The sequence below is a fragment of the Vicia villosa genome, unplaced genomic scaffold (assembly GCF_029867415.1).
Source record: "Vicia villosa cultivar HV-30 ecotype Madison, WI unplaced genomic scaffold, Vvil1.0 ctg.000219F_1_1, whole genome shotgun sequence".
Classification (NCBI taxonomy): Eukaryota; Viridiplantae; Streptophyta; class Magnoliopsida; order Fabales; family Fabaceae; genus Vicia; species Vicia villosa.
Window position 1 is genome coordinate 290,180 of NW_026705083.1, and position 25,822 is coordinate 316,001.

The following is a 25,822-nucleotide window of genomic DNA, read 5'->3' on the forward strand; positions in this document are numbered from 1 at the left end:
AGTATATGTAGTGAGTCCAAAATTCAAATTTCCAATTTCCCTCGTATTTTTGAACTCCATTTTTAAGGAAATGTGTTTTGGCATGAAAATCAGAGTCGATACCAATATCAAATTGAAGATGACGAAATTTTTGAACTATAACCACCGGAATCGGCTCAATCGGATAAACGGTGAAAAAGTTATGCGCGTTTGAACGACGAGAAATTCATCCGGTCATCTGACGTGGAAAAATCAACTGTGCAAAATTTTCGTGCGCACCTCTCATAGAACGCGATGAAACTCGGTCTTCTAATCAAGATATGAACTCGAGGCCTGAAAATAAGTCAAAGCCAACTAAATTTCAGAAAGAATGATGCCAGAATGGCCTCAATCGAATAAAAAATGAGGAAGTTATGTCATTTTGAATTTTGTCGTGTCGTGCCCAAAAATGCATTTCGGCAAATAAATCCCGACGCTTTTGTATTTTTTTGGAATTTCTGGTACAAAATCAGCCTTCGATCCGAACATACAAAATGTCAAGGACATCGAGACGGAATTACTGTCAAAATTTCAACCCAATCCGATAAATAGTGCGTGAGTAATGAATTTTTTATCATCCAAGAGACAGCGGTTCAACACAATTTCTCACCGTATATCTTCAGGTGAATTGCGAATTCGGAAATCTTCTTTAAAGATTTAATTCTAGTCCCAAACACGTGAAATGTAGTAGACCTCAAGACAGAAATTTTGGCATATGGATCTCCTCAAACGACCTTAGTGGGAGGAAGTTATGAATTTCCGAACCTCTAAAAGACAGTGAACGGTAAAACCGAAATAGGGTCATACTAACGAGTGCCCCAGGGGCACTGGTTAAGAGATTAAAAAGGTATGTTGAGCATTGTTTAATAAAGTAAAAAGATATGTTTTTACCCAAAATATATGTATTAAATGCATTGAAAATATAAATAATTAACTTTTTTAAAGAATATTAGGTGTATTCAATGCATTGAATCTAAAATATTTTCTTAATTTGGAATGCTTAACTAGTGCCCCTGGGGCACTCGTTAGCATGACCCACCGAAATATCAAAAACAATTAATTCCCACCACTTTCCTTAATGAATTGGATTATGGGCCAAAAACGAAAGATGTAGAGAATGACAAAACAGTCTTGAATGCGCGGGAACCGAGCCCATACGACCTTCCAGTCATGAGTTGCGAATTTTGCACTTGCACCGTAAGAACTGACTTCTGCACTGAATTGTCTCAAAAACCGTGGAAACTCTTGATCCAAAGCACACTTGAGTGCAAGGACGCTTACTATGACAAGGATTTGATTGGCCCCTGACAAGAGAACTTGAGAAAAATCTGCGGACCGTACCGCACTTCAAGAAACCTGAATTCTCGATTCACTGTATCGACTGACGGGTCCGTCATATCTGTTGTATCTTTTGAAAGAGTGGAACCTTGATCCTGTGATCAGAGAGCCAATGAAATGTATCTATGCATATGGGCTAATGTGAAGCCTAAGTTAGTTAGAAAAAGATAGAAGAGCAAATTTTAGAGTGCAACAGCTATAAAATATTTTTTTTTAGATTAATATTTTCAAGAGTGTATTTCTAAATATAATTTTCTTATGCATGTGTTTAGTGAAAAATTAATTTTTATGTGAATGTTTATAAATTTAATTTAGTCTAAAAATTATAAAAATAAAAAGAAAAATAAATATCAATATTAGTGGAAAGTTGAGTTAATTAAACTTTATTCCCATGAGAATGTTGGATTTTCATTAGGGGTGGAAATAGATGAGGTTGACTAACAGGGCCTACGGCCTAACCTAGGCTTTTTTTTTTAAATAGAAAAGACTTATTCTTTTTTTATTAGCCTATTTAATTAAAAAGGCTATGCCACAAGCTATTAAAAAAGCCTTTTAAGTCTATTAGACTAGCCTATTTAAAAAATAAGAATAAATTTTTTATTATTATTATTATTATATTTTATTTGTACTTTAAATTAAAATACAAAAATAAATCTTAGTTATCTTGAAGATCTTACGAAGATAAATTGAAAAAAATTTATGAACAATGTTATTAATTGTTTTCATAAGTTCTCTTAAACAAATAGTATCGCAAAACTAATGTTAATAGATAAACTTAATAAGTAAATGCAAATAAGTATTTAGTCTCATTGATATTTTAATTTGTTAGTCTATTTAAACATTAGTTGAATTGCTTATTTATAAATGTTCAAATATAATAGGCTTTTATGTAGGTTAATAGGTCAAACAGACATTCGAAAAGGTCAGACTCAAACCTAAAAATAAGACAATTTCTTTATCCACCCCCCTGGGGTGAGAACCCCTGCTGAAAACCCCATAATACCCCTCACTTCGGAGATGCATCTCCGAAGTCACATTTTTTTTCCTATTTTCTCATAATTCGGAGATGAATCTCCGAAAACATCCATTTTCGGGTGTTTTCGGAAATGCATCTCCGAAAGCACTTATTTTTCAATTTAAACGTTGGATTTAAACTATCAGGTGTTTTTTCGGAGATGCATCTTTGAAAATACCTTTCATATACCTTTTCCCTCCTTCACTATTTCATTCATTTTCTTCCAAACAAAAGCTCAAACCCTCTCCAAAACCTCCATCATTTTGAATCTATTTTTCGTCTCCAAATCAAGTTTCAAGTGGTTGATCATACCAAAGAGGGCATACAAAGCTACAATTTAAGGTAAATAATCTTCATTTCATCTCTTATTCCACTACATTGTTGCTGATTTGTTGTTGAAAATAACTGCGTCAGTTCGGAAATGCACTTTCAAAATACACCACCTAATAATTTTCGGAAGTGCACTTCTGAAATAATCTCTGATGTAGAATTTTAAAAAACTGTTTTAACAGCATTGATGTTTTTTGCATATGTTAGGTATGGTGCATCCGGACAACATTGTCACCGATGAGTTAGTAGTCCCGGAAAAGGACAACGTAGATGCTAAGCCTAATGAGCCGGTTAACGATGTTAAAACCATTACCGTTGCGGTGGATGTCCGACCACAATTTACAAATGATATGACTTTCGCTTGTCGTGAACATTTGCTAGATTGAGTCCGAAATGAAGCTAGTAAACTTGGATTTGACATTGTGATATTAAGGTCCGACAATGAAAGTAGTAGAAGGAAAGCTTTTGTTATGTTGAATTGCGAGAGGGGTGGGAAGTATGTACGAACAAACCGGGTGTTAAAACACGATGACACGGAATCGAGAAAGTGTGCGTGTCCGTTTAAGTTGCGCGTAACTCGTAGGATTGATGGATTGTGGTGTTTTGGCGTCATATGTGGAGTTCATAATCATGCACTGGAAACTAATCTTCACGGGCATCCAATTGCGTGTCAGTTGTCTCGCGAAGAGAATGATGTTATTTCAGAATTATTGACAATCAAAGTTGCGCCGAGAAACATACTTGCGAAATTGAAGCGAAAAAAATCAGATAGTGTTTCAAATATCAAGCAAGTATACAATGAACGGTATAATCTTAAAGTCATGAAAATGGGTCTGAGGTTGGAAATGCAACACCTTTTGAAACTTTTGGTCGATAACCAATACGTTTCAAGCTTCAGAACTTATGAGGACAAAGTTACGGTGCGTAACATATTTTGGACTCATCCCGAAAGTATCAAGTTGTTCAACACATTTCCAACTATTCTTATAATTGATTCGATGTACAAGACCAACAAGTATAGGCTTCCGCTTCTAGAAATTGTTGGTGTGACCTCCACGGACAAGACATATTCAGTTGAATTTGCTTTTTTGGAATGTGAGAAAGAAGATAACTTTACATGGGCTTTGGGAATATGTAAGACTTTGTTGGTTGATCAAAAGAATATGTCTAGTGTCATCGTTACCGACCAAGATAATGCTCTGATGAATGCGGTCGGTACCGTCTTCCCAGCATCAACCGCATTACTTTGTCGATATCATATAACATGCAATGTGAGAACTAAGATCAAACTCGCAGTTGGCACGAAAGAAAGAAAGGATGACAACGGAAACATCATCAAAGTCGGTGTTGTGGTGGACAAGATAATGGCCGCATGGAGGGAGATTTTAGATGCACGTTCCGAAGAATTGTATACCGAGAAAGTGGTACAATTCCGAACATTGTGTGTTTCTTTGAACATTTTTTGTCATTACGTCGAAAGTACTATCCTTGAAAAAGTAAAAGAAAAAATTGTTTGTGCTTGGACGGACCGAGTTAGACATCTGGTTGCACTACAGCTAACCAAGTTGAATCCGCACATGCGGCATTGAAGATATGATTGTGTGGCAAGGGGGATTTGTGTAAGGGATGGGACACCATGAACCAAATGCTCCAAAATCAACATAATGAAATTCAAACATCGTTTGGTCGGAGCAAGACGGTTGCGGAACACCAGTTTAAGGGAAAAAATCTATACTCGTAATTGATTTACAACATATCCCGTGCGGGATTGAATTTTATTTTTCATGAAGCGAAGCGGGCGGAGGCAACGGGTCCGGATAGTTCAAAATGTGGGTGCACAATTAGAAAAATCTACGGGCTTTCATGTGCTTGTATACTTTCTAAAAAGATGAAGTTGAATTCCCCGATAAGCATGGATGAAGTAATTGATCATTGGAAAAAGCTCCGTTTTGATGATTTCGTACCGGAAAAAGAGGGTGAATCCAAAATTACCATCTCCGACGAGTTGGAAGAGATAATGGATAAATTTTCTAAAGCGGATGACACCATGAAATTGCACATAAAAGAACAATTGCGAAAAAATGCATTTGACCGATTTGAAATCAAGAACGACAAAGATTTAGCGCTTATGTGGACAACTTTTGACGATTTTCTTCGAAGGGTCCGATCGAGTTGGATGCGAAACTTTAAAGATCAGGAGTCGACGTTATCAAAATGTTGACTCATCCTCAACTACCCGTGTTTAATAATATGTAACTTTAATTTCATGTTGATCTATCTTTGTAATTTCGATTATTTATGATAAATCGAAGCTTTGTTCGTTTGTTTTTTGTTTTCTACATCAGACAATATTTCGGAAATGCATCTCTGAAATAGGTGTTTTCAAAAATGCATCTCCGAAGACACATTTTTTCTCAAAAAAAAAGTGTTTTCAAAAATGCATCTCCGAAAACACCTTTTTTTCTCAAAAAAAGTTGTTTTCGGAGATGCATTTTCGAAAACACCTTTTTTTCTAAAAAAATAAGGTATTTTCGGAAGTGCACATCCGAAATCACCTTTTTTTTCATAAAAAGGTGCATTCGAAAATGCACTTCCAAAAAGTAGGAGCGTTTTTGAAATTTCGCCGCGGATTCCTAAGAAGGTAGGGGTGGATAAAGAAATTGTCAAAAATAAACCTATGATAGGCCACAAACTGGGCTTAGGCTTTGTAATTTTTAGCGGGCCAAACGCTTGACAAAGTCAAGTAAACAACATTGTCTAGTATAAAAGATACCCGAGAATAATTTTTTAAAAATTAAAACAAATATTATATTGTATTTCCAATATCATATTCATGAAAATGTTATAAGTTATCCTTGTTATGGCATCAAAAATTACTAAATCACTTAACAATTTATAATTTTTATATATATACAAATAAATGAACATATCAATTACAATTACAATGGTAGAATGACATAGTAAGAAATATGGGTGTAAGCGGATCAGAAAAGTCTAATGAAACCGACGATCCATTCTAAACCAAACCGAAATAAAATTGATTGTTTTTGGTTTGGTTCTAAAACCGAACCAAACCAATAAAAACCGAAGTGGTTTGGTTCGGTTCCCGGTTTTAGTTTTTAGGAACCGCCAAACCGATGAACCAAACCAATAGAAATAATTATGCTCTAAATATTTTAATCCACTCATCATTAAGCCCAAATTTTATATCGGTCCCACCATTTTCCTTCTTTGTTTACACTTTGTTTCTTTAGTAAAGCACACATCTAGAACCAAACTCTAATACATAGAAAGTAGAAACCATAAGTCACAAAAAAATTGCTTTCTTGGAATTGCTGCTCTCACTGCCCGCCACCATTGTTGATTTCACTACCGTCATTCTGATATATTATAGTTGTCTTCTTCGTGTTCAAGTTCACTTCGATAATTTTCATTTTTTTTACCTTCTTTTGTTTCTTTTTCAACAAAATTCCTTCTAGTCTTGTTAGAAAATAATTTCGATATGTGTTTGAGGTGTGAAACATGTTAATTGATTTGTGTTCTATTTATTAAGCCTTCAAATCTCTTTCCAACATTTTGAAGCCAAGTGTTAACTTTTGAATTTGATAGTAAATTTATTTTATAATGCAATGAAAATCATGTCAATGTTTCGTATAAATTAAATGCAATTCGTAATTTGTTTGAAAAAATAAAGCATGAAATAAATTACGTTAAATGTAATTTTAAAAAAATAAGAAGTAGCATAAAATACACCGAAAAATACGATAGTAAAGAATATCCTGATGAATATAATGTTTGAAAAAAACATTGTAAACCGATCAACCAAACCAAACCGGTTAGTTGTTAAAAATTGAACCAAACCAAACCGATGGATATATCATCGGTTCGAACCTTTTTTTGACTAAAAACCGATCCAAACAGATCTGATTACACCCCTAAAATAAAGCATGCAATAAATTATGTTAAATGTAATTTAAAAAAAGGGTTAATGAACTTTTTGGTCCCTCTAAATATTGCAGATTTCGTTTTTAGTCCCTCTAAAATTTTCCTTTAGGAAATCGTCCCTTAAAAATTTTTCATCTAAACTATTGGTCCCTAACGTCAAATTTGCTAGAGATTAGCTACGACTTTAGCCACCGATTAGCTACGAAATTTGACATTAGGGATCAATAGTTCAGAAGAAAAATTTTGAAGGGACGATTTCTTGAAGGAAAATCTTGGAGGGACTAAAAACGAAATTTGAAATATTTAAAGGGACGAAAAAGTTCATTAACCCTTAAAAAAATAAGAAATAACATAAAATACACCGAAAAATACGATAGTGAAAAAAACATTATAAACCGATCAACCGAACCAAACCAAACCGGTTAGTTGTTAAAAATCAAACCAAACCAATGGATATATCATCGGTTCGGACCTTTTTTTGACTAAAAACCGAATCCGATTACACCCCTAGTAAAAAACTTCTTTGAGAGACACACCACTTATCCACTTAAAACCTTAAGGTGATAGGTGAGTGAGTTCTCCCACTTATAAATGTTCAAGTCTCCACATTACTATCCAATGTGGGACTATTTCTCCATTTACTCACACTTGCATTATTATCAATTTACACGCCTTATTTTACAATAGCAATTCCTTCTCAACAAGATAATTTATAATAACAAAGTAAACATAAGATTGAAGTTGTCAACTTGTATCCAACAACAACAAACTTCTATTCAGCAACAACAATCTTAAGTGTTATTCTGCTAGATGAGATTCACTTCCACATCATAGATCAAATGACACCAACATTTTTTCATGTCTTCATTGATTATGTGGGATGTTGAGGCTGATTAAAAGTCGACAATCTTTTTCTCCCTGAAACTTTCCACAGTCTCCTTGAGGCTGACTTCCAAAGGAGTAAACTCGATTTCCAAGCTTTTAGCTTTTTCCTTGGAAATCTGAAATGTTGTCTTATATGGCTCTTCATCCTCACACCTGATAAAATTGTAGAGAGTGCATAGTTTCATAAGTTGTATGGGAAAAGTGTGCACAGAGGCAGGAAGACAAGTATGAGAAGCAGTAGGTATTGAGGCAGATGGTTACACTTCTTTGCATGAGAAATGAACTTTGTTGAATAATAATATAACAATATCCTTAGAGATGGACAAAAATCATGAGGGCGCGCGCATTTGTAACCGTTGTGAGAGGTTGATTAACCGAAAGAGAAACATCATTGACAGCAAAAATCTAATTTGTGTTTGTTGTATGGTCTAAGGAAAGGGAAACATGAAAAGGCAAAGACTCTAACGAAGTGGTAGGAAGCTTGTTAAGGAGATAAACATGTTTAAAAGACATGATCCCAGAACATTATGGTTGTGGTTTTTTTGACAGTGGTATCTACTCCCTAGTTTGTTTGAACAGGCATAGATTGAATACTTTCTTAGTTTCAGTTCAGGCATACATTTAAAATTCATATTTTATGTGCATTCTTGGAAGCATAGCGACGAACTTACTTGTCAGAAATTTGTAATGTTGGGTATAGACCATGTAAAATCTTAGCAAGTTCTGAATAGTGTACCACTCTCTCAGCCAAACAATATCTTCCACTAGCTGAAGCAATCTCGTATGCGTGAATATGGGCGTTCGCAACATCTTTCACATTCACCCATCCAATAGCACTATTCGGAAAAGGTATACCTGCATTCAAAAACTCAAGGAGTTCTTTTATTATACAATAGTAACAATTCTTTTCTGGAATAAATACGACATTACTTAATATGTTACACCAGTGCAAAAATTCATGATTATTAATTGATCAAAGCAACATATATACATTAATAATCAATGACATACTAAACACAAATAATAGCAGAGTAAACATCAGAGATATGAGAAACAGCTACTTCATGAGCGAAACCTTTAAATACTTTTACCAATACTAAAATTTTGACCAATAACTACGTCGCAGAGTTGGTAGAAACAATACTGTTTGGACCTATGTATAATTTTAGTATCCGTAAAAATAGCAGAGTATTGAAAGACAAATAAACTGAAACTGTTTTTACCAATACTAAAATCATAAATAGGCCCAAATAATATTTCGGATTTATTTGTTAAAAACAGTTCAAGTCAGTTGAATAAATACAATTCTTCCAAATTATTTAAAGGAAATTTGTCATTAAAACCTTACCAAATGCACACAGACCCATAGGGAATCTGAGCCTATGAACAATAACATTCACAATGCAACAGAAGATTCATTGGTCATTAACTACCTTAATCTTATCTAATATCAATAAAAACTATTAAAAGATATTTGGTAATCTATATCTTTTCTTGCGCACATCACATCAATAACCACAAAACACAAATCAATCAAGAATATAAACAGAACTCATATTCAGTCAGGAAAGGATTACCATTTATTAGGTTTAAAATTGGTTGAACACTTTCGTTAACCTCGGGTTGTAAGAGAGGACCTACAACCATTGTTGGATTAATAACAACCATGTCAATCTTGTTTTCATTTACAAATTCCCACGCAGCAGCCTCAGCCAAAGCCTTTGAGAGTATGTACCATAACTGAAACCACAAACAGAAGTTGGCAAGAAAGCTAGTCTTAATTTATAAAAAATATCCAATGATAATAATTGCATCTTAGAGTAATTAAGGATAACATAGGTTGTTCCTTTGGATTGAGTTCCATATTCCCTTATATATTAGCATTTGTTTCCTTATTTAATTAGGATCAAGAGTCTGTATTAGTATAATTAAGGATTGTCTTTTATCATTTGTAATATCATCCAGTGATTTATCTTGTAACAGTGAAAAGTACATCATTCAGTTCTTACTTCAGATAAACCACATCAAAATCGCAAGTCCCAGGTTCACGAGCTTCAGGTTTTCATATTGAATAGAAAAAAACAATGCTAACCTGTGATTCCCTACAGAAATCTGGATCTGAAAACCATGTCTCATCAACTATGACTCCGGGATTCTTCGGCCTTGTGTTATATGCAACTGCAGCATTAGAAGAAGTAAAGACAACTCGTTTCACAGATGGTGATTTTGCACATGATTTAAGAACATTAAGAGTTCCCTTCACTGCCGGATCAATCAACTCAACCTGAAATAAAGAAATCAAAGCTAACAGCGCATACATTGGCAACTATCTGTTTCGGAAAGACAACAAAAAAACTTGTTTTAAATCAAGACTGATAAGTTTTTCAAAGAAACCAAACCATATTTAAATGCAAGTAAAGCTTATCCTTAATCACTTTATTTGTAAATTATGAAAACCAGTTAAACAATATTTCATTTACATTTCAAGGAAAAAAACTTCTTTTATGATAAAGAAATAACAACATGTGTGAAAGGAAGGTGCGAAACAGGTCATCAGATGAAGTTCTTTATATTACTAGTCATAAAAATAGAATGTTTTTTGACCCAACGAAAAAACCTGACACACGCATGAAGAGAGATTAGGCTCGAAAAGAATTTTAAAAAAGTGACATCTCTCACCTTACAAGTTGGTTTTGTATTGATGAACTAGGTCTAAATAAAACCTAATATGCTGCCTATCAGGGCCTAAGGATGAATTAGGCTCAATATAAAACATAATAACAAGCATGCCGCATTCAACTATTTATAAACAATAGAATGGAATGAACCTGAGGGTCGTCTACGACAAAACGAACAGGAGAAGCAGTATGAAATACACCATCACATCCCTCAACAACAGAGTCAAAGGAACCTTCGTCCAAAAGATCTGCCTTAAAAAGTTGCAACCTCTCCTTTGCACCATCAAGTTTAATCAAGTGGTCAACCTTTTTAGGATTACCTGCTTGCACACCAATAAAACCACTCATTGATTAGGATAAACAAATGGCTAAAACAAAAAGAACAAGAATGTTGATGAATTTATATAAAGAGAGAAAGAAGTTGAAGGAAAAAAAGCACCGACCCAAGTCACGAACAGTGGCTTTGACGGTGTAACCACGTTGAAGAAGGAATTTGACAATCCATGAAGCGATATAACCAGAAGCACCTGTCACACAAACCACCTTTCCTTCTCCACTCATTGTCCTCTTTCTCTTTTTCTTTCACAAGTTTTGGACTTCCCTTGACTATTATATTTAAAAATTATAGATTAGTTCTCATATTTCATATTAAATGATAATATGCTCAAGTTTTCATTACCTTGTCCTTGAGCTTCTACAACTAATTGTATCAGTTTAAAAAAACACACACACAGAAACTTAAGTATTCTATCATCTAGTACAAAATCTAAACAGAAAATGAAGTAAAATGAAAGCAAATAAAAGAAATAGAAACTGAAGAGACTATAATAGGGTAGAAGACCAATATACTTACTATATCACAGTAAAAACAAATGGTAATGTTAACTTGTACCATAAGGGCACATGTAAAGAAATTATAAATGGAATGTTTGTGTTGAAAAGGAAACAACACATTTAAAACTCAAAATTGGTACTTGCCGACACCGATACGAGAACACGATCAAAGCAAACACGATTTGCAAACAAGGAGGAATAACAAAATTGCAACTTATGAGCACTACCAGAAACACGATTTTAAGCACCAGAGATTAGAATCGCAATCTTGGAAGAGATTACCGAGAACCGAGATGATTTCAACTACCGAGAAACGAGATCTACCGAGATGATTTCAAGAGCGACCCAGTGGGGTGTCGCTGAATAAAGCCAAGATTAACCTAAGACTCACAGGTTTGATCGAAAACCTAGTGATACCCATGTCAATAATTCTTGGCTTCATACCTTTCTCATTATTATTTCTCTTATATATAAAGGTTACAAGGTTATATCGGTAATTACACTAAATAATTACATTTAAACTAATTCTTATTCACAATAAAGTGAAATACAAGATAAGGTATTTCCTTAACTAACTAGTGTAGTATGTGAAGGCATAAAAGGAAATAGAATTACAATTATTGAAAGTCAACAGATTTTCAGTTTTGGTATAATTATCATCATGAGGCAATTTTAACAGAATTGATGAGAAGAAAATCTGATATAACTAACTACATGTTCTCACATACACCAAATAAAACGATAAATCTCTGTACCTAAGAGACCGTGACTTGTGAGAGCAACGGTGGATGACGGAAACTTTGGTGTGCGTCTGAGACTGAGCCGCAGATAAAAAAGGAAAGAAAAACGGTGCGACGGCACCACCACCACAGAGTTAGTCACTTGAAAAGAAATAAGAAAATCGGTACCTTAGGTGGAGACGTTGTTGGTGTCGTCGTTGAGTGTTGAGCAAGGAGATGAAAATGCCGCTTAACTACCACCGCGGAAACTAATTTGCTATACTCACCATTTAAACACTATTAGGCTGTCAAGCTTTATTAGTTGTCCGATCCAGTTGATAATAGAAAATATGTTTATATTTTATTGGGTTAAATAAGTTTTTGGTCCTTATAAATATTGCAGTTTCATTTTTAGTCCCTTTGGGGTTTTGGCAACGGTTTTAGCTGGTTTTGGCAACGGTTTTTTTTTGTAAAAACTGTTGCCTAAAGGTAGGGAGGGACTAAAAATGAAAACTGCAATATTTATAGGGACCAAAAACTTATTTAACCCTTTTTTATTTTATAATTTTAAAAGAGAAATTTTCAATGCACTTGATTCTGTTCCGTAAATGTATATCTCTCGAAGTATTTTTTTTATAGAAAATTAATTTTTTTTTCATAGTTGTATTTATGGAAGCATTTTAAGCTAATAAAAATTTGGAAATTTTCAATTCAATTCGGGGATATTTCCGTAGGTACATCTACGGAACGGCTTAACGCCAGATAATTTTATAGATGTATCTACGGAAGTATCTGATATACTTTGAACCAGCATGATGACTCCCCCATTGTTACATTTCTTTTTCAACACTCATCTCTCTACAACCTAAAAATCCTACATCAACAATATCATTTTTCACTTCAAAACTCCAACTTTTAAGTGCAACAAATTAAATGAGCAAGAGAAAACTGAATTTCAACATAAATAATCTTATTTGTCCATTACATTGCTCACATTATGTATAGTTTTATGGAAAAAAAAAGAGTAATGTTGCTTCTGTAGGTACATCTACGGAACGTGTTGAAGATAAACACGTTCCGGAGGTGCATCTACGGAACGTGTCTGTGCAGATTTTTCCAGCAGTCTTGTGATTTTGTGTTAGTGTTATTGTTTATAAATCGATATGGTGCACCCCAATAATATCTCATGAGAATTAGTTCCTTTAGTCGATGTTTTTTCGAATGTTGACGGGGTAGTCGTAAAGGCGGTAGATGTCGACGGTGACTTTAATAACAAACAAGAGTTTCATGATCGTGAAAGCATGCTCACATAGATTCGTAGTAATGCAACTAACCTTGGTTTTTGTGTGGTAATAGGAAGATCGGATAATGGTACAACAAGAAGAAACACTTTCATAACAATGTTGTGCGAAAGAAGCGGGAAATACCATACTTCTTTAAGAAAGTTTAAAAGAGACGACACGGGTACTAGAAAATGTGAGCGTCCATTTAAAATTCGTGGTTATATGTTGGCTAGTAAGAAGTGAAAATTTAGTGTTATTTGTGATTTGCATAACCATGATTTGTGCTCAAAGTTACAAGGTCATCCTAGTGTATGTCGGCTCAAAGTTACCATGTTAAACTTTGACCACCATTTAACAGAAAATTTCTTCACTAATTGAGTGGAAGAGGATCTTTTCCATAATGGTTCAGTTGAAAAAGTCCAGTATGAAATCCACGTGCTTCCAAAAACAGCACAAAAACATAATAAAAAAAATATTAAGAAAATATTAAGTAGATTTTGTGTAAAATTGTTGAAGGCTTTAGAGGCATATTAAGAAAATATTTGTAAAATTGGCTTAACAATTTGGAACCACTGAATAAACCAATTAGGGAAAGCTTAGTAAAATATCTTTGTTAAACCATATAAACCAAGTGTGGTTAAAAGGTTCAACAGACAAAAAATTGAACCAAGCACCCATATATGTAATCAAAATAAGAATAGTATTGTGGAGTAAAGGTTCTACAATAAGATTTTAATTCTGATGGAGGTTGTTTCTAATCAAAAGGAGATAAAACCTTATTAATTTTGAATTTAGAGAACTTAATTTTAGTTTTATCATCTTGATCTATTTAATGGGTAAGAGTAATAGACTCTGAATCAACTAAGATAAATTCGTAGAATTTTTCGGTCTTAGGTGGATCTTTATGTATGAAAAAAAACCTGGGGGGGAAAAATTCTCGAAATATTTTGTAATAACGACAAATTTGGAGTACAGTAATTTGTTTCTAAAGGTAATATGGGTATAGACAAATATTTAGTAACAAAAGTTGATTTTGGTAAGGATGGAGGAGGAGTATAATAGGATAATTTAGACGGGAAAGCTTTGAAGAGTTAAGGGACTAGTAATTTGAGAGGTAAAAGCCAATGAGGTTAATAAAGTAAGCTTCAGAGGAGTGGCAAGAATAGGAGAGATAACTTTAGAAATAAAAGAAGGAGAACCTAAAATTATTTCCTTATCTTTTATATCTTTAATGGGAGGACCATAATCATCTCTGGGGTCAACTGATTTTTTACTCATGTTTTCCATGTAAAAGTTCTCTAGTTAGAAAATCTGGTAAGGAGTTTTTAATACCTTGAATATGCTAGATTACAAAATCAAACAAGAAAGTAATACTTGTCATCCTAGTCAATTACCCTATGTGTCATGGTCGAAGTAAACACATAAAGATGAGGTATCATTTTCTTAGGGATCAAGTAAATAAAGGGAAGTTTGAACTTGAGCATTGTAAGACAAAATGGTAACTAGCTGATATACTCACCAAACCCTTGAAGAAAGTCAGCTTTGATGAGTTGAAGAAAAGTATTGGGATGAGAAGTCTTGAAAACATGAATTAGGTGGTGTGTTAGAAGTCTCAAAAACATGAATTATGTGGTGTGTTAGAAGTCAAATTCATTATTTTATAGAAAGTTTGTATTCGACATAAGTATGTTCGACCAAGTCGAAGTAGTAAAAGTCATCTGTAAATACAGCTTATAATTGTTGTACCAAAGATAAAATATGATTTTGTATGTTTTGGACTGGACATTTATTGTCAATAAATAGGTATGTTATTGTAATAGTTTTACACACTTAACACTTAGCGGTTTTAACAGCTTCACAAATTTTGAAATATAATTTTTCTCTCATTCTCAATCTTTTTTCTCTCTCTTTTTCTTTCTTGTCTTCCTTGAAAACTCTAATTGTTTCAACATAAATAAAAAAAATTTAAAAATAAAGTTATTCTCGTTATATGGTGCCAAATTTTTCTAAAAGTTACTAAGTGATTTTTATATATAAAAACAATATATAAGATGAGAAAAAGGAATCCATTGATAGTATAAAATAATTTTATATTGTCAACTAATAAGCGATGTGTATCCTGCCAAAACACTCATATTTTTTAAATACTTAGGGACCGTTTGGTGCGTAGGATATGATAGAGACATGATAGGATATCAAGCAGGATAAGAATAGGATATGATGCAAACATGATAAGACTTATCCTATCATGTGTTTGGTTAACACAGGATAACGGATAGTGTGTATATATATATATATATATATATATATATATATATATATATATATATATATATATATATATATATATGACAAAATTACTTTTGCAAGAACATATATTTAATTTGATAAAAAAATAAAATAAGAATTCATATTTTTATAATTTTAATAATTATTTTATTTTATTAAATTAATATTAATATTTTTAATTTAATATCAAATTATTTTTTATTTATATTTTGTCATATTTAATTTTTTATTTTAAATTATATTTTATAGGGGTAAATTAGTAAATCATTTTCTTATCTTATCCTGTCGGATTCTAACCCAGCTCATATTCAGGATAACAATTTGAACTAGTGAGGTAGGATAGGATAAGTTTCAAAATTAACTTATCATATCCTGTTGTGTCAGCAAACACTGGATTGAGATATGATATGATACAGATATCTTATCCTGTCTTTTATCTTGCGCACCAAACGGGCCCTTATATGACATAGCAAAGTAGTAATTTTTTATCGAACGATCGTATGAAATCATTTTACATCGTCAATATGGTTTTAAATTGCGGCCTGCATCAAATGATGCGACCACAATATTGCGGTTGCAATAGTGTCTGCAATCGCATTAGCCCCCAATTGCAGTGTGATTGCAATTCACAATAAAAACCTCATCATGACACCGCAACAACCACATCATAACACCACAACCGCCGCATCAGCCCGCAAGAGATTATGCAATGTTCGCAAAATGGTATTTGATCTCTTTATATTATAGATTTAAGGTATGTTTTAAAAGGATTAGTGATATTCAAAATGATGATGAATATATATATATATATATATATATATATATATAAATTTAGAGATAAAATGGAAGACGAGTGAAATCTAAAATAAATAATAAAATGTAATATTTTATGTTCATAAATATAAATTCACGCTGTAACGACTTCAATCTGTATGACTGCAATAGTCACAACCACCGTAGCTACAACTACAATTTAAAACCATGATTAGTGTATATCTATTGAACTCATATAAAATACTAATATAGTATCAATTAAAAAGTTTAATTTTTTTTCCAAATCCTCATCAAATATATATATCAAACTTCTTTTTCCATAGTTATATGATATCCATTAAAAAATTCTTTAATTAATAAAGGAACAAATTCGGTATTAAACAAAATTCATTAAAAAAAAAAAACTCATTATTATCTTCAATCCTTCAAGACAATTACAAAGGTAGATTGACATAACAAAGCAAGAATATAGATTTACATGATGAAAAAACCAGCTTACATTAGTGCCGAACAGTATTGACCCGTTTTGATTAAACACAAAGTTTACACCTTATTTTACAATGAAAATTCAATTCAACAACTACAATCATAAGTGTTATTCTGCTAGATGGGATTCACTTCCACATCATAGATCAAATGACACTAACATTTTTTCATGTCTTTATAGAATAAGTGGAATGTTGAGGCTGATTAAAAGTCGACAATCTTTTTCTCCCTGAAGCTTTCCACAGTCTCCTTGAGGCTGACTTCCAAAGGAGTAAACTCTATTCCCAAGCTTAAAGCTTTTTCCTTGGAAATCTGATACGTTGGCATATATGTCTCTTCATTCTCACACCTGATAAAATTGTAGAGAGTGCATAGCTTCATAAGTTGTATGGGGTATAATCCATTAATCCATTTTATTTTGTAAACAGGTATGGGAAGCAGTAGGTACTGAATTTCTATAATATAAACTAACTACTAGGCTTAAATTGAACAGGCTTTGAATATTTTCTTAGTTTCAGTTCAGGCATACATTCAACAATTCATATTTTATATGGAAGCATAGCGACGAACTTACTTGTCAGAAATTTGTAACGATGGGTACAAATCTCGTAAAATCTTAGCAAGTTCTGAATAATGTACTACTGTCTCAGACAAACAATATCTTCCACTAGCTGAAGCAATCTCATATGCGTGAATATGGGCGTTCGCAACATCTTTCACGTTCACCCATCCAATAGCAAAATTTGGAAAAGGTATACCTGCATTCAAAAACTCAAGGATTAAATATGACATTACATAATATGTCACATTGCGAAAGTTGACAAAAGTGATTTTGAATGAAAGAATTACCATTTATTAGGTTTAGAATTGGTTGAACACTTTCGTTAACCTCGGGTTGCAAGAGAGGTCCTGCAACCATTGTTGGGTTGATAACAACCATGTCAATGTTGTTTTCATTCACAAATTCCCAAGCAGCAGCCTCAGCCAATGTCTTTGAAAGTGTGTACCATAACTGAAAACACAAACAGAAGTTGGCAAGAAAAAACACATGTGCGGCTTCACAAACTTCAGATTTTCATTCTGAAATGGAAAAACAAAGCTAACCTGTGATTCCCTACAGAAATCTGGATCTGAAAACCATGTCTCATCAACTATGACTTCTGGATTCTTTGGCCTTGTATTAAATGCGACTGCAGAAACAGAAGAAGTAAAGACAACTCGTTTCACCGATGGTGATTTCGCACATGATTTAAGAACATTAAGAGTTCCCTTCAGAGCTGGATCAATCAACTCAGCCTGAAATATAGAAATCAAAAGTTAACGGTGCATATACTTACAAGCACGCCACATTCAACTATTTATAAAAATTAGAACGGAATGAACCTGAGGGTCGTCTACAACAAAACGAACAGGTGAAGCAGTATGAAAGACACCATCACAACCGTCAATAATAGAGTCAAAGGAACCATCTTCTAAAAGATCAGCCTTAAAGAGTTGCAACCTCTCTTTTGCACCATCAAGTTTAATCAAGTGGTCAACCTTTTTGGGATTACCTGTTTTCACACCATTAAAACCGCTTATTCATAAGGGTAACCAAATAGCTAATAAATTTATATACAGAAAAAGAAGTTGAAGGAAAAAGAAGCACTGACTTGAATCACGGACAGTAGCTCTGACGGTGTAACGACGTTGGAGGAGGAACTTGACAATCCATGAAGCAATAAAACCAGAAGCACCTGTCACACACACCACCTTTCCTTCTCCACTCATTATCCTCTTTCACAAAGTTATGGACTTCCCTTCACTATTATATTAAGAAATTATAGATTAATACTAATACATTAGTTGTATCAGTTTGAAAGATAACAAAACAACATACAAAAACATCACTATTCTTTCCTCTAGCACAATAAAATAAAGGAAAGAAAGATGGTGCGACGGCACCACCGTCCACCACATAGTTAGTCAATTGAAAATGAAATAAGCAAAACGATACCTTAAGTGGTGACGTGAGAAGAAAGAAAAGATTGGAGGTATGGTTTCTTGACGGAGACGTTGTTGGTGTCATCGTTGAGTATGAGTCGCCTTATCCACCACCACGGAAATTAATTTGCTACATGTCAATCAAGCTGCTCCATTAGTTATCAGATCCTGATCTTGACTGTAAGATTTCAGAATTTGACGACCGTGCTAAATCCGAATCGCCGCCATCACATGCTTTCAAAATTGTCGTTACACTATTTTTTTCTACTACTCCACCTAACTAAAAAAAATATAAAAATAGTCATATTGATGCATACAACAGCTGTTTGACACTTTCTACTTTGATTAGTGTGAAGCCATGTGACATTGATGCTCCAGCTGCTAAGGTTAAATAAAAAGTTGTTGAGGGTAAGAGGACTAGTGGGGGGAGACACTCCCGTTGGTATAGTATGTTTCAAATGTGGGAAGCCAGGTCATAAAAGTAATGCATGTACTGGAGAGGTAAAGAGGGGTTTCCGTTGTGGTAAAGTCGCGTATGAAGTAGCTAATTGTAAGCACAAAGAGGTAATTTGCTTCAACTGTGGCGAAGAGCACTACTAAAAATATTACATTTGGTTATAAGATTTTACATCAGGTATAAATAAAACTGATGGGAAAAAAATATATCAAAGAATTTTACATCAGGTTTTAAAACAAATTGATGTGAAAAAATATTGATTTTGAGATTTTACATCAGACATTTAATGGAGCTGATGGGAAAAATAACTCAAAAAATAAAAAACCACTACACGGTGGCATTGTTGTAAATAACGTGAAATATTTTATAAAGCCTCTGACATCGGTCCAATTCATAACCGATGGAAAAAGTCTTTTTAATTGGGCTTTTCCATCGGCCCAATTCATACCCGATGGGAAAAGTATTTCTGAAAGGGCTTTTCCATCGGCCCATGTGAAAACCGATGGGAAAAGTACCCCATTTTTTCCACCATTACAAACTAAACCCTAGCCTCCTTTCTCACAAAACAATATTTCTTTTCTGCGTAACTTTCTTCACTCCTCACAGCCTGCGTAACATTTCTTCACCTCCTCTGTCAACACCTCCGCGCGCGACCTCCCTCCGCCAGCCTCTCCTTCGCCGCCGCCAGCCTCTCCTCCGTCAACACCTCCGCGCGCGTCCTCCCTCCTCCGTCAAACCTCCGCGCGCGACCTCCCTCTGCCAGCCTCTCCTTCGCCGCCGCCAGCATCTCCTTCGCCGCCGCCAGCCTCTGCTTCGCCGCCGCCAGCCTCCGCAATCAGCCACAAAGTCCGTTCAGGTTCCCCTCTTCGTCTTTTTATCTCAGTGAATTTTTTCAGTCTCAATAGAACGAATCTTTACTGCAGTTCCAATTTGGTTTTTGTTTTATTCTATTGTTTTAGATTGCTTACTGTGTGCATATGTGTGATTGCTAATGTATCTTCTTAGATGTCACCATAGAAGCTTGTTTGTAGAATCTAAAATTTTAGCTATGTTACAGTAAATAGTTATCTCCAAATCTCATCCAAAGAATCTATTTACCAAAGAAAATTTTAGCCAAGGCCTGATGATAACTCGGTATTGAGACCCTAGAATAGCGTTAATGAAACAATTGTCTTTGTTTTGAACTTTCGTTTAGATGCGAAACCATAAAGAGACAGAAACTTCATTTTGGCATTCAATAAAAAAGAATATTAATTAACATACTTTTTTGACTAACAGATACAAGTTTTGAACTTTTTCTTTCTCAAGCTACAAAGACCTCTAAATTTTAATTATATGAAAAAACGGCAAAAGTGAATATGAAATATGAATGGGTGGTAATAATAACACTTTATAAAACAAATTAATAACTATAACTACTTTTTTAACATAAATATTATGAATTTAGATGAAGTTTTTATGATAAGGGAATGAGTGAGTATGATAGTACTAGTAACCATCTCACTTGAGGTATTTAGAAGAGTAGTAGTGATAAAAATGGTTTTGAAAAGAAACTCTCAAAGTGTTTGAATCTTTTCCGTTGGTAAATTTCCAATTTCACACTATCCAAAGAGAAAACATTATTATTTCAAATAAAACTCTTCTTTTTGATTATTTTCAAATTTTAAATTATCCAAAAGCGAAAGAAAAATAAAATAATAGTTGGTTGCTTGTTGTGACTTTGTGTGTTGCACTGTATAGACTATCAAAACAATTTTCTAGACACTCAATCTAAAGGATGCTAATTTAAAAATAAAGTACATATCATAATAGAAAAAGTATGGAAATTCCAAAATACAAGTTAATTAACATATGTAAACATAGACAAAAGTGACAACTAGTTATTACATGCTATAGGCGGTTTGTTTCATTTCTATCCAATGAGATTCTTTTCTTAATGCTCAAGAGTGACTCATAAAAGTGTAGATATTTAAAGTATGTTCTAGCCACTTTCTCCAAACAAGTGTGCTCAAGTGTGTTGGTTTTTTATTACTTTTATTACTCAAGTGTGTTGGTTTAAAGTATGCTCAAGTGTGTTGGTTTTTTATTACTTTTATTACTTTTACAGTTTGTATTTGGTATCATAAAATTTTGGATAATCCTACATTCCTTGTTTTTTATTACTTTTACAGTTTGTATTTGGTATCATAAAAGATTGAGTGTAAACATTAGTGGGAAAGAATCTTGTAAATTGCTAGGAATATTGTTTCTCTACAGCAAATGAAACTCATATTAATTTGAACCTTATCTTGCATTATTGATTTTATAGCATTGGAAGTAGTTTATGATTGAGAAAAATAAATGACTAGATGGTGCTTGTCATGTCAACACGGATATGGGATGAGATTTATTTTATTCAAAGTTTTGATTCCTTCTGTTGCTAGCTATAATATAATAACTGAGTGATTTGTTAAGTTGCAATTGACAGTTTTTGACATTTTGTGTGCATGAGTTGTATTTTATCATACAAGCCGGTGTTTATTTTTGCTTAGATCATCATAGATTATTTAAGTGCTTAGGAATAAAAAAATAGTTTAAGAATATTGGGAAGGAAAAATAATTACAAGTTACAATGATTCAATGTTGTGCTTTTATCAATGTATTATATAAAAACTATACTTAGAATTGATTCTAAGTATTAATTAAAAGAATACTTTAGTGAGCCTAAAGTGTTGTACCTCATAACATATGCTATAACAATTATTTGATATTATATAAAAACTATACTTAGAATTTATTCTAAGTATTAATTAAGTTTACGTTGTAGGTATGGATCGTAGTTGGATGAGAGCTAATCGATTAAGTGATGAGTACGAACATGGGGTGATGGAATTTCTAGAGTTTGCTGAAAGTAATGCTAAAAAAGATCTTCCTCCTCCTAAAAGTAATGCTGAAGATAGTCACCCTACGCTTTTTTTCTGTCCATGTGTTCGTTGTGCAAATAAAGAACCAAAGCTTAGTAAGAAAAAAATCATGGATCATCTAATTTGTGAAGGGATTTGTCAAAACTATACACAATGGATATGGCACGGTGAAGTGGTAGAAAATTCAAATGTGTCCCAAAGAGATAATGTTAGTGTAGAAATGGATGATCGTCTGGAAGACATGATGTGTGATATTGGACAAGATTCGTTTAAGAGGGCACATGCGTATGATAGTTTATGCAATGACAAAGATACACCTTTGTACCCGGGATGCACAAATTTTACACGTTTGTCAGCCGTCTTAAAATTGTTTAATCTGAAGGCAATTAACGGGTGGACTGACAAAAGTTTTACCGAATTGCTCTAACTGTTGACACAAATGCTTCCAGAAGGTAACGTACTGCCAAGTCGTTATTACGAGGCGAAGAAAATACTGTGTCCGATGGGTTTGGAGTATGAAAAGATACATGCATGTCCTAATGATTGCATATTATACAGAAAAGAGTATGTAAACTATAACCATTGTCCGAAGTGCAAGGCGTCACGCTACAAAAAGAGACATGGTGAATCTAGTGATGATGACGAGGTCAAAAAGGGTCCTCCCGCGAAAGTGGTTTGGTACCTACCAATAATTTCAAGGTTCAAGAGATTATTCGCTAATGCAAACGATGCAAAGAATCTTAGATGGCATGCAGAAGAAAGAAAATGTGATGGACAAATCCGCCATGTAGCTGATTCTTTGCAATGGAAGAAAATAGATTCTTTGTTTCCAAATTTTGGCAAAGAGTCGAGAAACCTTAGACTTGGACTTTCTACTGATGGAATGAATCCGTTTGGTAATCTAAATACTAACCATACTTCTTGGCCAGTTCTTCTGATGATTTACAACCTATCTCCTAGGTTGTGCATGAAGCGTAAATATGTGATGTTATCCATGATGATTGCGGGCCCAAAACAACCAGGAAACGACATAGATGTTTATCTAAGTCCACTGATCGATGATTTAAAAGTGTTGTGGGAGGAAGGGGTGGATGTTTTCGATGCGCATTCTGGTGAACAGTTCAATATGCGTGCCATGTTGTTTTGCACCATCAACGATTTTCCGGCATATGGCAATTTGTCTGGGTATAAAGTTAAAGGGCATAAAGCGTGTCCTATATGTGAAAAAGACACATGTTACCATCAGCTTGAAAAAGGAAAGAAGACTGTTTATCTCGGGCATCGAAAATTTCTAAATCGTTATCATCCATATCGTAGATTGCGGAAAGCTTTCAATGGGGAACAAGAGTATGGTGTTGCTCCAAAACCCTTAACTGGAGAGGAAGTTTATCAACGACAACAGGGCATTACTGCTGTTTTTGGAAAGTACCAAAAGCGGCCTATTGCGAAAAATATATGGAAAAAGAGGTCGGTTTTCTTCGATCTTCCATATTGGTCTAGTCTTGAGGTAAGACATTGTATTGATGTGATGCACGTGGAGAAAAATGTATGTGATAGTGTAATCGGAACACTTCTCAACATTCAAGGCAAGACAAAGGATGGTATTAATGCTCGTCTAGATTTGGGCGTGATGGGTATACGAGAAGAGCTAACTCCACAATATATAGGTACCTACTATGTGTTCAAATTAAGCTATCATTACCTTTTGATGTTAAAATAGCATTTTCATAACTTTAATTGTTGAAATTCTTGATGATAACATTATGTAGGTAACAAGACGTATTTGCCTCCTGCCTGCTACACTTTGTCGAAAAAAGAGAAAACAAGTTTTTGTGAGTGTTTAGAAAGTATCAAAGTGCCGCATGGTTACTCATCAAATGTCAAGAGGCTTGTATCGGTTAAAGATCTCAAATTAGTTGGCTTAAAATCTCATGACTGTCATGTCTTAATGTAACAACTACTACCAGTGGCTATTCGTGGGATATTGCCTAACAATGTTAGGAAGACTATAACTAGGTTGTGCCTGTTTTTCAATGCAATTTATTGCAAAGCCATTGATCCATTAAAGTTAGAAGATTTGGAAAATGAGGCTGCAGTTATCTTGTGCCAATTAGAGATGTTTTTTCCTCCTTCATTTTTTGACATTATGGTTCACTTGATTGTTCATCTAGTAAGGGAGATTAGATTATGTGGTCCAATTTTTTTACGGTGGATGTATCCAATAGAGCGATACATGAAGATACTAAAAGGGTATACGAAGAACCCACACCGTCCGGAAGCATCGATAGTTGAGAGGTACATTGCAGAAGAAGCAATTGAGTTTTGTTCTAACTATTTATCGGAAATGAATGCTGTAGGGGTTCCCAAGTCTCGTCATGATGGAAGATGTGAGGGTGTGGGTACACAAGGTTTAAAGATCAAGAGCTTAAGTATTGATGTGGTTGTTCAAGCGCATTTGTATATATTGAATAACACGGATGAAGTTCAACCTTACTTATCTGCTCACAAAAGCATCATAAAGAAAAAGTACCCCAAGATGAGTGAAAGAGGGTTGTTAAAAGAGCATAATAAGAGTTTCTCTGAGTGGTTTAAAGAAAAAATTGCTGGTGATGATAGTGCTTCAAAAACAATTAAGTGGTTGTCCTATGAGCCTAAATGCAACATAATAACTTGGAGTGGATATGATATTAATAAAACTTCCTTTTATACAAAGGCAAAGGAAGACCGTAGTACCACACAAAATAGTGGGGTTATGATTGTGGCCGAGTCCATGCACTTCTCTAGTGCTAAAGATAAAAACCCGGTTATGGCATCTACACCCTACTTTGGAGTGATTGAAGAGATTTGGGAAGTTGATTATGTTGTGTTTAAAGTTCCTGTATTTAAATGCAAATGGGTTGATATCAATAGTGGTGTAAGAATTGATGAATTTGGAGTTACATTGGTTGATCTTAGCAAGTTAGCTTATGCGGACGAACCTTTCATCATGGCATCTCAAGCAAAACAAGTTTTTTATGTCACAGATCCTTGTAATAAAAGGTGGTCCGTTGTTCTACAAGGAAAGGTGCATGATAGTGATGAAAATCAAGATGCGAATCTTGATATTTCCGAAACTCCTCCTCTCTCAACAAATGTGCCTACCTTCATTGAAGAAGATGTAGAAGATGATGTGCATGCTATTCGCACAGATCATGAAGAAGGGATATGGGAGAACTAGTATGGTGTTTTTTATAAGTTAATTCGACATTTCTTTGATTTCTAATTGTTTTAATTTTATGCCTAATTTTATGTTTAATCGTTTTTATCTCGTGCTTAATTTTATGTCTATTTGTTTTTATCTTGTGTTTAATTTGATTTCTAATTATTTTGTTTTTGTTTAAACAGATACATGGCTGATTCAACCGAGAAGTCCTCTTCATCTGGTAATCCTAATAAAAAAAGAGTTAGAGGTCCAACTATGATGACACAAATTGACAAAGTTCATCAAACGGGTGAAAAGATAAAGGTCGAGTTTGATCAAAGAACTTATGAATGTACGGGTGTTGGTAAAAATGCTGCAAATTTTAAGAGTTACATAGCATCTCTTGCTCGGCAGAAATGTTCTATTTTGAAAGATGAGTGGAAAGACATAGAAAATGGAACAAAAGACGCTATATGGGCTGATGTTCAGGTATTTTAAATTCAACACTTTATTATATTTTATTATCACATATATACTAACATATGCCATATACTGTATGTTTAGATTCATTTCACTATTCCAGATTGGTGTGTTAAAGACAAGGATGGTAAAATCAAGGATCTGTTGAAGAAGGAGTGGATTAAATATGCAGGAGAGAGATGGAGAGGTTTTAAGACACAACTCACAGACGAGTATGTTAATAA

General features: G+C 33.9%; 4 protein-coding genes across 7 annotated transcripts; 2 read left to right on the forward strand and 2 right to left on the reverse strand.

The window, feature by feature from the left end:
* Positions 1–7,072: 7,072 nt before the first annotated feature.
* Positions 7,073–12,106, reverse strand: LOC131625539 (cinnamoyl-CoA reductase CAD2-like). 3 transcript variants are annotated; one of them, XM_058896391.1, is made up of 7 exons: positions 11,952–12,106; positions 10,653–10,815; positions 10,360–10,529; positions 9,624–9,815; positions 9,109–9,271; positions 8,203–8,386; positions 7,073–7,684 (listed from the first exon to the last, which is right to left on the reverse strand). In XM_058896391.1, exons 2-7 carry the CDS (start codon positions 10,768–10,770, stop codon positions 7,540–7,542), a joined length of 972 nt encoding a protein of 323 aa, XP_058752374.1. In that variant the 5' UTR covers positions 10,771–10,815; positions 11,952–12,106; the 3' UTR covers positions 7,073–7,539. The 3 variants fall into 3 exon arrangements, with proteins under 3 accessions (XP_058752374.1, XP_058752372.1, XP_058752375.1); XM_058896389.1 differs by having other exon boundaries at positions 11,799–12,062; XM_058896392.1 differs by lacking the exon at positions 11,952–12,106 and adding an exon at positions 11,271–11,492.
* A 4,397-nt stretch (positions 12,107–16,503) lies between these two features.
* Positions 16,504–18,994, reverse strand: LOC131625540 (cinnamoyl-CoA reductase CAD2-like). 2 transcript variants are annotated; one of them, XM_058896393.1, is made up of 7 exons: positions 18,591–18,989; positions 18,247–18,398; positions 17,978–18,147; positions 17,699–17,890; positions 17,444–17,606; positions 17,169–17,352; positions 16,504–16,943 (listed from the first exon to the last, which is right to left on the reverse strand). In XM_058896393.1, exons 2-7 carry the CDS (start codon positions 18,362–18,364, stop codon positions 16,799–16,801), a joined length of 972 nt encoding a protein of 323 aa, XP_058752376.1. In that variant the 5' UTR covers positions 18,365–18,398; positions 18,591–18,989; the 3' UTR covers positions 16,504–16,798. The 2 variants fall into 2 exon arrangements, with proteins under 2 accessions (XP_058752376.1, XP_058752377.1); XM_058896394.1 differs by lacking the exon at positions 16,504–16,943 and adding an exon at positions 16,955–17,128 and having other exon boundaries at positions 17,194–17,352; positions 18,591–18,994.
* Positions 18,995–21,777: 2,783 nt separating this feature from the next.
* Positions 21,778–22,364, forward strand: LOC131625549 (uncharacterized). The gene has a single exon (XM_058896401.1). The coding sequence runs from the start codon at positions 21,843–21,845 to the stop codon at positions 22,362–22,364; it is 522 nt and encodes a 173-aa protein (XP_058752384.1). The 5' UTR covers positions 21,778–21,842.
* A 12-nt stretch (positions 22,365–22,376) lies between these two features.
* LOC131625550 (uncharacterized) lies at positions 22,377–25,154 on the forward strand. Its single transcript, XM_058896402.1, has 3 exons — positions 22,377–23,604; positions 23,707–23,802; positions 23,905–25,154. Exons 1-3 carry the CDS (start codon positions 22,377–22,379, stop codon positions 25,152–25,154), a joined length of 2,574 nt encoding a protein of 857 aa, XP_058752385.1.
* The last annotated feature ends 668 nt before the right edge of the window (positions 25,155–25,822 follow it).

Excerpts from the sequence above, each read along its gene's own strand:
- LOC131625539 (XM_058896391.1), bottom strand. The coding sequence starts at position 10,770 with ATGAGTGGAGAAGGAAAGGTGGTTTGTGTGACAGGTGCTTCTGGTTAT. Across the intron at positions 9,816-10,359 it reads TTGTCGTAGACGACCCTCAG|GTTGAGTTGATTGATCCGGC; the intron begins GTTCATTCCATT and ends TCTTTATTTCAG. Across the intron at positions 7,685-8,202 it reads ACATTACAAATTTCTGACAA|GTGTGAGGATGAAGAGCCAT; the intron begins GTAAGTTCGTCG and ends CAATTTTATCAG.
- LOC131625540 (XM_058896393.1), bottom strand. The coding sequence starts at position 18,364 with ATGAGTGGAGAAGGAAAGGTGGTGTGTGTGACAGGTGCTTCTGGTTTT. Across the intron at positions 17,607-17,698 it reads ATTTCTGTAGGGAATCACAG|TTATGGTACACACTTTCAAA; the intron begins GTTAGCTTTGTT and ends TTGTGTTTTCAG. Across the intron at positions 16,944-17,168 it reads TCGTTACAAATTTCTGACAA|GTGTGAGAATGAAGAGACAT; the intron begins GTAAGTTCGTCG and ends CAATTTTATCAG.
- LOC131625549 (XM_058896401.1), top strand. The coding sequence starts at position 21,843 with ATGGATCGTAGTTGGATGAGAGCTAATCGATTAAGTGATGAGTACGAA.
- LOC131625550 (XM_058896402.1), top strand. The coding sequence starts at position 22,377 with ATGCTTCCAGAAGGTAACGTACTGCCAAGTCGTTATTACGAGGCGAAG. Across the intron at positions 23,605-23,706 it reads GCTAACTCCACAATATATAG|GTAACAAGACGTATTTGCCT; the intron begins GTACCTACTATG and ends AACATTATGTAG. Across the intron at positions 23,803-23,904 it reads AAGTATCAAAGTGCCGCATG|TGGCTATTCGTGGGATATTG; the intron begins GTTACTCATCAA and ends AACTACTACCAG.